The sequence below is a fragment of the Gadus chalcogrammus genome, chromosome 3 (assembly GCF_026213295.1).
Source record: "Gadus chalcogrammus isolate NIFS_2021 chromosome 3, NIFS_Gcha_1.0, whole genome shotgun sequence".
Taxonomy (NCBI): domain Eukaryota; kingdom Metazoa; phylum Chordata; class Actinopteri; order Gadiformes; family Gadidae; genus Gadus; species Gadus chalcogrammus.
Window position 1 is genome coordinate 6,652,205 of NC_079414.1, and position 10,002 is coordinate 6,662,206.

At 37.6% G+C, this 10,002-nt stretch overlaps 1 protein-coding gene across 1 annotated transcript; it reads right to left on the bottom strand.

Moving 5' to 3' along the window:
- Nucleotides 1-5,734: 5,734 nt before the first annotated feature.
- LOC130379078 (uncharacterized) lies at nt 5,735-8,974 on the bottom strand. Its single transcript, XM_056585669.1, has 5 exons — nt 8,927-8,974; nt 8,331-8,720; nt 7,553-7,681; nt 7,359-7,423; nt 5,735-7,001 (listed from the first exon to the last, which is right to left on the bottom strand). The coding sequence occupies exons 1-5, from the start codon at nt 8,961-8,963 to the stop codon at nt 6,879-6,881; spliced, it is 744 nt and encodes a 247-aa protein (XP_056441644.1). The 5' UTR covers nt 8,964-8,974; the 3' UTR covers nt 5,735-6,878.
- Nucleotides 8,975-10,002: the final 1,028 nt, after the last annotated feature.

Consider the following 10,002-nt stretch of genomic DNA (forward strand, 5'->3'; position numbering starts at 1 on the left):
AGATAATATACTATTACAACAAACAGTATCTAATAATCTAAATTGCAAACATAATATCGGCTTTACTTTCTTAAATGTTTGCATTATCTTGAGACTGAAGTGGAAATTGATGTTCCTCCTCCTCTAGACAGCACAAAGATTAGTTCATATTAAGGAAGTAGAGTCCATGTGTTTGCATTAAAAGACTTGGTCACGGTCACATCCTCTTAGTATTGATGGCTGAGTAGGTGCTGAACTCTGAGGGTTGGACTCTCTTCTTTTTAAGTCTCTGAGAACGTAGAGGGATATCCAGTGTAGCGTAACACAGGCCATCTTCATCCTGAGAGAGACATATGACTATTAATATTAATATTACATCATTACCATACTTTACTCTCTGCTATACCATTACATCATCAACACACTGTACACTTTGCTGTAACATGACATCATCAACATACATCATAGTATGACATCATCATCATGCCAGTTGTTTTATGCAGCTATTCTTGACCCTAATAACATGAAGCTCTGCTGAATGAATATCTCTTCCCGTGTCTCGTAACATCTGACTATCGCTGAACATTGGGTCCATTGATGTCAACATCTTTGTACAGCGTGCCACCATAACATGTAAATGTTCTCCATACTGTCCTCTACCATTCCATAATAAATGTACTTAAGTATATGAACTATACGTAACCTGGTTCCTGATTGATGTTACATCTCTACTGTTGGGTGTTCCCTGAGCAACATGGAGGTCTTCATCTTAAAGAAACACAGACAGTCAATATTACTCTACAAAACCAGCACAGGGAGACAGTTATTGCTTGTACAGAAGACAATATGCTGCGAAGGTGTAGTAGGGTTGAAAGTTATCAGAGATATATACTCTACCTTTCCTTCTGCAGCGGAGGTAGACGACCAAGGATGAGAGGAGGGAGAGGAGAAGAGCAGAGGATGGACACAGGATGACCAGCAGCATCCAGCACTCTCCACAGTCTGGAGCAGCAGAGTCTCCAACAACTGCAGCATATGCGTAACGGAAAGATATATTTGTTTATATTTCGAGCAAAGAAAAAAAGATTTTTTTTTTAATACAAATACTATTGCTGCTTGTGGTCACAAATAACTAAAAATAATTTTCCAAAAATGTATTTACATATATATATATATATATATATATATATATATATATATATATACATATAGTTATTTATGACGACATGCCGCAATACAAAATAATACATTGTGAAAGGGTAAAAACTAGAACCCATATTATATATATATATATATATATATATATATATATATGTAAACCTTTATACAAAAAAATTGTATAAAAAGCTTGGTGCTAGTTTTTTACCCACAATGTAATATATATTATTGCTGCATGTAATCATAAATAACCAAAAAATATTTCCAAAAATGTAATAGAAAAATAATAATCCATAATCCAATAACTAATCTATTATACATATTTAATGAATCGATCGGCTCTCTACCCTCTACAATGAATAATAAACTGATAGTATGTTACCCATGAAACAATACGTACCAATATCCTGCACTTGTATCTGGAGATAAAAGCGCAGGGTATGTATATGATTGTAATGATGAGGGTAAAATCGTTAAGTAATTAGTATCACAAATATCTACAATGAACATATCGATCCATCTTGAGAACATTCTGACATGATTTTCTGGATACAATAAAATGCTATTCTGTTCACTATTTCCTTCAAGAATATGTATTAGAGTAATTATAGCACAGATGCATATTGTCCATACATATAATTATTTCTAATTCATTTCAATAGTAAAAATAATTTCTTTACCTTCAATTTCACATTGCTAAACACATTTACACAAAGTAAACTTACCAAATGAAATCCTTGTGGTCAGATTTCCATATCTGCTGATATATTTTTGAACAATCTTGTCTCTATCTATCACAATCGGTTCTTCACTTCCACAGTAGTAGAGACCAAGGTGAGAATCAGTGATGTTTTTAATCAGTAAGTTGTATGATTTTGACGAATCGTTACACTTCATATTTAAATGGGAGAAATGTCTTCCATTCTCTACATAATCAAAAGTGCCATGATCTCTGTTCTTCCATTTCAGAGTAAGTGTTTGCCTGATTTTCCTGAGAACAGTTCCGGAACCAAACAATAGTTTCCCCAGATGAGAGTTTACAGTCACACTGTAGACTAACGTTTTCTCCTGGTCTCACGGTCCGCTCCACTACTGTGTAAGAGGACACAACAGCACCTTGAATTAAAAATATAAAATATGAGTCAGAATGAAGTAATACGAAGCAACATGGAGACTATTGAATGAAGTGTGTTCAAATACTAAAGTAATAATATATAGTAATAATATAGCAATCCATCATTAAAAGTTTCTGTTGAACACAATAATATGCCTACTGTGAAAAAAACTTGTGTATTAGTGAATATTAAAGATTAATATTTTACCCCAGACGATGGGTAGAAAGACATACATCCAGCTCATGGTGATGATCCGTTGAGTAGAGGACATTTGAAACATTTTCGTCACGCGCATTTGACCGACAGGCGGAAAGATGAAAACAACTTGTGATTGGCTGGCCTTGTGGAAAATGTTGAGGTTAAAAAAAAACAACGTAGTTATTTTTTTCTACGTACAAGGTGAGGTTTGATTGTCAGAACATCAAAAACCTTCTCATGGGCTGAGGTGATCTGAGTTTCATTCTGTTTCTAGATTAAATAACATTCACTTTTCATTGATTCCAAAGTCCAAAATCGCAGTCATAGCATTGAACCATGTGGAGCCAGGAACCCGGAATATCTCAACATAACCACCAATATTACACAAATATTCTGTTAGCATATATATATACATATGTAAGCAGTGGTGTAGTCTATTTTATTGTAGTGGGTATACTTATTTTTTTTATTTTTTTGGGGGGGTTGGGGGATTCCTCTACGTACCACTAAATAGCACATCGATCCGCTTATGGTCTGGTCTACAACGTGAATAGATCAAATGTATAATTCAACATCAAGCTAGATTCTGGACATGGACATCCACACATTTCCAATTAGGACCTAGCGGAAAATGGGTGTGGCCCCTGACTCAAATAAGCACAATTCCAAGACCGATCGTTTTATTTGAGATGGAGTCAATTGACCAAAAAAACAGAGCCCAAAAGGGTCCAATCAAGTTTAAAGAGCCAAAAGGCGGGGTTTACTTAACTCAATCATCATACAAATCGGTATTGTTAAATGCACATGGGTTATGATTAATTGCTCCAAAATGAATCCAGATTCGGCAATTAGGGGCGCTATAGCAATAAACTGAAAATGCAAATTTTGGACAGTGAACTTTTCTGAACCTTTCACCTACGTTCAAGAAATTCCACCCAGGTATGTGTCTCTTCATTGCGATAAAATCGTACTCAAGAACCTATGACTGAGCCTAGATGGATGTAGCACCATTTTGAATTTTGTGAAAAACACTTGACACCATTAGGATCCAAGTTTTTTTTTTTACCTTGAATAATAAAGACCCCAAGAGCCAAAAAATAAGAAAAAGGGTGTGATTTAAAACATCTAGACTGCTTATATCGACATCAAGATTGATGCCTATTATCTGGAGTCCAATACAAAGTTGTTCAGGATAAAATTCTGGACAAGACGTCCTCCACACATGTCATCCACCATAGATTGAAAATCCCCGTCTTGGGTTCACCGTGGAGGTTGATGCCTAAGACCTGGGCCTCAGGGCTGTCCTCTCTCAGCGGTCCATGACGGATAACAAGGTTCAACCCTGTGCATTCCTTTCCAAGAAACTCTCTTGAATAACATCAAGCCCAATGCTCTGTCTCGCCTGTTTGACCCTGGTTCTGCTCCAAGGTTACCCACCAACATCCTTCCCACTTACTGCATGGTGGGGGCTGTCACTTAGGGCATTGTGAGAAAGGGATCAGACAGGCAACTGTTAGTGTTCAAGTACCGGACGGCTGTCCCCCAAACCGGTTGTTTTTTCCAGAAGTGTTACATTTTTCTAAATTGAACAGTTTCTGGCTTGGCTCCGGCACATTAACAGTGTTAACTGCTACCTTGACACCGCAGTTAACACTGGTAATCCCTACTAAAATTGACTGTGTGTGCAGCGCAGGAACTCACTCACCCAAAGTGTTAGTTAGTTGTAAATACCGGACATGTTGGCGGCGTTATCATAACACTGGCATCTGCCGTTATAGATATCATTACCAATGTCTTGTAAAACTCCAAGAACAGACTGGCAAAATGACTCTCCTCAATGACTCTGAATTCACGGAAACTTGAAAAAAACTCTACACTCGGGTTTGGTTAGTCCAAATATGATTGGATTATTAAGATGCATGTATACACCTTAGTAAAAAAGATGGCGGTTCGAACCACAGGCCTCGCCTTCAAGGGGATTTCTCCAGCCACTAAAGACCCCAGAGTTTATCAGACAACACCTGACTCAAGAAAGAGATCACAGGAAATCTGGTTCCAGAACCGCTTTTACCAGTTCCTAGTTTTCCCCTCCTTACCTTCCAGTGTGGCTTTGCCCCGGCTGACCACAGTCATATGTTTTTTCTCTGTCCAAGGCTGATTTTTTTTTGGTGTTTTGTCTTCAAAACACTGTCTGACGTCCTGCAGCTAAATCTTCAGCCATGTCCTTTGGTAGCCATTTTTGGGGTTCCCCTTGTGCCTTCTGCCTACTCTAGAATTCAAGCAGATGTTATCGCGTTCTCTTTGCCCTTAGCTCGGAGAAGAATACTTTTTGAGTGGAAGTCTCCCAAGCCTCCCCTGTCATCTTCCTGGTTGAGTGATGTTATGTTCTTTATCAAACTGGAAAAAATGCAATATTCTCTGAGAGGTTCTTTGAAGAAATTTGACTGTAGGTGGCGCCCCTTCATCTCTCACTTCAATAAGCTTAAGTCACTTACCGATGGCTAAGTAATAACCCTATCCGTTTGGTAACCAAGCTAAACAAGGTACTCCTTTTAAGATTTATATGAATGTGTGTATATGTGATGTACAGTATTTCATCGGCATTGTCTATATTAAGGTGAAATACTATTTTTTATACTATATTTTCTTTTTATGTAATTTCAATATGTCCAAGGATTGTTTGGGGTAAGGGGTGGGTGGGGGTTGTAATTGTTTGTATGTTTGCATTAAAAAGAAAATTCAATAAAAATCGTTGATGGAAAAAAAAAAATGAAAGTGGGTGAATGACTTTTCTCTTTTCATGACACCACACTGTATACACCCCACTTGGGTGCACCTCTTAACTAATTTAAAATGGTGGGAACATGCTGACAATAAACTGACGAGAATTACACAGGAAAACCACAACAGCATCCTGTAGCTGACAAACACAAACCACTGGTCGTCTTTGACAATCGCTGCACAGAAACAAGTTGTGTAATCACGTTGTAGTATCAGCTATGCTCTGGCATAGTCAAATCTTTGATTATTTTTTGAGTCAATTAATCATTTTGACAAATTGCACATAGGTTCCGTTTACTTTGCATTAGATGTTAACATGATTAACTGACCAAATTGTATTGAGAAATTCACTTGCATTGACAATATATAGGTTTCAGAAGCCATATCTTAAGGATAACTTAGAGAATCAGGTAAAATCAGGAAATGTGTTTTGAGACCAAAATAAAAATGCTGTTTTGAGACACAAATTTAGGGGTTTTGTTACCCTTTATTGAGCATGAAGACAGGATTTTATCTCTTCAAACACTAACACATCAATGAAGATATGTGCCAACATGAGAAAAACGGTTATGTTATGGGTTGTCTGGGAAATAAAACAGAATCACAGCAAGCATCATGGGTCAGCAGGTCCTTCAAGATACAGCTTACACACCAACCATGTCTTATCAAAGGCACCCAAGCACAAACACACACACACACACACACACACACACACACACACACACACACACACACACACACACACACACACACACACACACACACACACACACACACACACACACACACACACACACACACACACACACACACAAACAACGAAGAGGAGGTTGAATCTGTGTCTGCATCAGGGTCTGAGGGAAATATACGGGCAAACATCATTATGTGTCTGACAACATTATGGACAGGACCCCTTTAACTAACCGGATCAAAGCAAAAGAAACAAGGGCCGTGTCCACATAGCGTGTTTGTGAGTCCGATTATTTTAAGATTGTTGCCCATAAGGAGAGGGCCTATGAGAACGCATGCGGCAGCCCAGAGAAAACACGCTGCACCCAACACCTTTTTACAGAGCGCTCCGCCTTTTCTGTGTGTCCGTTGCCACCACTTCTGGTTGAAAATACATTTTTCATAAAGGTGCCTGGTGTCTTCATTGCCACGCCTTTCCAGGCAACCAACAACGAAAAGGAGGATATGTCAAATATCAATTATGAAAAGGAAACCATGCAATGCTAGCCTGTCATACAATCACGGTCAGAGTGCAGTTCATTTTGTTTTAGGAAGAAAAGACCCAGTGATTATTCTCCCACCACACAAGAGCTTCTTCCCAGCGACCCCAAGAGCTCTGCCAGTGAAGAGAAGAAAGCTATGTTGACATGGGCCAGAGCAAAATGTTACGACCTGATACACATACAGAGGCCTTTGTCCATTTCCCTTCACTCAATCGTAATAGATAATAAACCATTACAACAAACAGTATCTAAAAATCTAAAGTGCAAACATAATATCGGGTTTACTTTCTTAAATGTTTGCATTATCTTGAGACTGAAGTGGAAATTGATGTTCTTCCTCCTCTAGACAGCACAAAGATTAGGTCATATTAAGGAAGTAGAGTCCATGTGTTTGCATTAAAAGACTTGGTCATGGTCACATCCTCTTAGTATTGATGGCTGAGTAGGTGCTGAACTCTGAGGGTTGGACTCTCTTCTTTTTAGGTCTCTGAGAACGTAGAGGGATATCCAGTGTAGCGTAACACAAGCCATCTTCATCCTGAGAGAGACATATGACTATTAATATTACATCATTACCATACTTTACTCTCTGCTATACCATTACATCATCAACACACTGTACACTTTGCTGTAACATGACATCATCAACATACATCATAGTATGACATCATCATCATGCCAGTTGTTTTATGCAGCTATTCTTGACCCTAATAACATGAAGCTCTGCTGAATGAACATCTCTTCCCGTGTCTCGTAACATCTGACTATCGCTGAACATTGGGTCCATTGATGTCAACATCTTTGTACAGCGTGCCACCATAACATGTGAATGTTCTCCATACTGTCCTCTACCATTTCATAATAAATGTACTTAAGTATATGAACTATACGTAACCTGGTTCCTGATTGATGTTACATCTCTACTGTTGGGTGTTCCCTGAGCAACATGGAGGTCTTCATCTTAAAGAAACACAGACAGTCAATATTACGCTACAAAACCAGCACAGGGAGACAATTATTGCTTGTACAGAAGACAATATGCTGCGAAGGTGTAGTAGGGTTGACAGTTAACAGAGATATATACTCTACCTTTCCTTCTGCAGCGGAGGTAGACGACCAAGGATGAGAGGAGGGAGAGGAGAAGAGCAGAGGATGGACACAGGATGACCAGCAGCATCCAGCACTCTCCACAGTCTGGAGCAGCAGAGTCTCCAACAACTGCAGCATATGCGTAATGGAAAGATATATTTGTTTAAAAAAAATTAATGCAAATACTATTGCTGCTTGAGGTCACAAATAACTAAAAATAATTTTCCAAAAATGTATTTACAAAAAGCTCGGTGCTAGTTTTTTACCCACAATGTAATATATATTATTGCTGCATGTAATCATAAATAACGAAAAAATATTTCCAAAAATGTAATAGAAAAATAATAATCAACTAATCTATGATACATATTTAATGAATCGATCGGCTCTCTACCCTCTACAATGAATAATAAACTGATAGTAGGCCTTTGTTACCCATGAAACAATACGTGCCAATATCCTGCACTTGTATCCGGAGATAAAAGCGCAGGGTATGTATATGATTGTAATGATGAGGGTAAAATCGTTATCTAATTAGTATCACAAATATCTACAATGAACATATAGATCCATCTTGAGAACATTCTGAAATGATTTTCTGGATACAATAAAATGCTATTCTGTTCACTATTTCCTTCAAGAATATGTATTAGAGTAATTATAGCACAGATGCATATTGTCCATACATATAATTATTTCTAATTCATTTCAATAGTAAAAATAATTTCTTTACCTTCAATTTCACATTGCTAAACACATTTACACAAAGTAAACTTACCAAATGAAATCCTTGTGGTCAGATTTCCATATCTGCTGATATATTTTTGAACAATCTTGTCTCCATCTATCACAATCGTTTTTTCACTTCCACAGTAGTAGAGACCAAGGTGAGAATCAGTGATGTTTTTAATCAGTAAGTTGTATGATTTTGACGAATCGTTCCACTTCATATTTAAATGGGAGAAATGTATTCCATTCTCTACGTAATCAAAAGTGCCATGATCTCTGTTCTTCCATTTCAGAGTAAGTGTTGGCTGATTTTCATGAGAACAGTTCCTGAACCAAACAATAGTTTCCCCAGATGAGAGTTTAAAGTCACACTGTAGACTAACGTTTTCTCCTGGTCTCACGGTCCGCTCCACTACTGTGTAAGAGGACACAACAGCACCTTGAATTAAAAATATAAAATATGAGTCAGACTGAAGTAATGCGAAGCAACATGGAGACTATTGAATGAAGTGTGTTCAAATACTAAAGTAATAATATATAGTAATAATATAGCAATCCATCATTAAAAGTTTTTGTTGAACACAATAATATGCCTACTGTGAAAAAAACGTGTGTATTATTGAATATTAAAGATTAATATTTTACCCCAGACGATGGGTAGAAAGACATACATCCAGCTCATGGTGATGATCCGTTGAGTAGAGGACATTTGAAACATTTTCGTCACGCGCATTTGACCGACAGGCGGAAAGATGAAAACAACTTGTGATTGGCTGGCCTTGTGGAAAATGTTGAGGTTATTTTTTTCTACGTACAAGGTGAGGTTTGATTGTCAGAACATCAAAAACCTTCTCATGGGCTGAGGTGATCTGAGTTTCATTCTGTTTCTAGATTAAATAACATTCACTTTTCATTGATTCCAAAGTCCAAAATCGCAGTCATAGCATTGAACCATGTGGAGCCCGGAACCCGGAATATCTCAACATAACCACCAATATTACACAAATATTCTGTTAGCATATATATATATATATATGTAAGCAGTGGTGTAGTCTATTTTATTGTAGTGGGTATACTTTTTATTTTTATTTTTTTGGGGGGGTTGGGGGATTCCTCTACGTACCACTAAATAGCACATCGATCCGCTTATGGTCTGGTCTACAACGTGAATAGATCAAATGTATAATTCAACATCAAGCTAGATTCTGGACATGGACATCCACACATTTCCAATTAGGACCTAGCGGAAAATGGGTGTGGCCCCTGACTCAAATAAGCACAATTCCAAGACCGATCGTTTTATTTGAGATGGAGTCAATTGACCAAAAAAACAGAGCCCAAAAGGGTCCAATCAAGTTTAAAGAGCCAAAAGGCGGGGTTTACTTAACCCAATCATCATACAAATCGGTATTGTTAAATGCACATGGGTTATGATTAATTGCTCCAAAATTAATCCAGATTCGGCAATTGGGGGCGCTATAGCAATAAACTGAAAATGCAAATTTTGGACAGTGAACTTTTCTGAACCTTTCACCTACGTTCAAGAAATTCCGCCCATGTATGTGTCTCTTCATTGCGATAAAATCATACTCAAGAACCTATGACTGAGCCTAGATAGTTGTAGCACCATTTTCAATTTTGTGAAAAACACTTGACACCATTAGGATCCAAGTTTTCTTTTTACCTTGAATAATAAAGACCCCAAGAGCCAAAAAATAAGA

Bases quoted from the DNA above. Each gene is read 5' to 3' on its own strand.
- LOC130379078 (XM_056585669.1), bottom strand. From the start codon at position 8,963: ATGAGCTGGATGTATGTCTTTCTACCCATCGTCTGGG. The intron at 7,424-7,552 runs GTAGAGTATATA...TGTTTCTTTAAG, and splicing joins CCTCCGCTGCAGAAGGAAAG to ATGAAGACCTCCATGTTGCT. The intron at 7,002-7,358 runs GTTACGTATAGT...TGTCTCTCTCAG, and splicing joins TAACATCAATCAGGAACCAG to GATGAAGATGGCTTGTGTTA.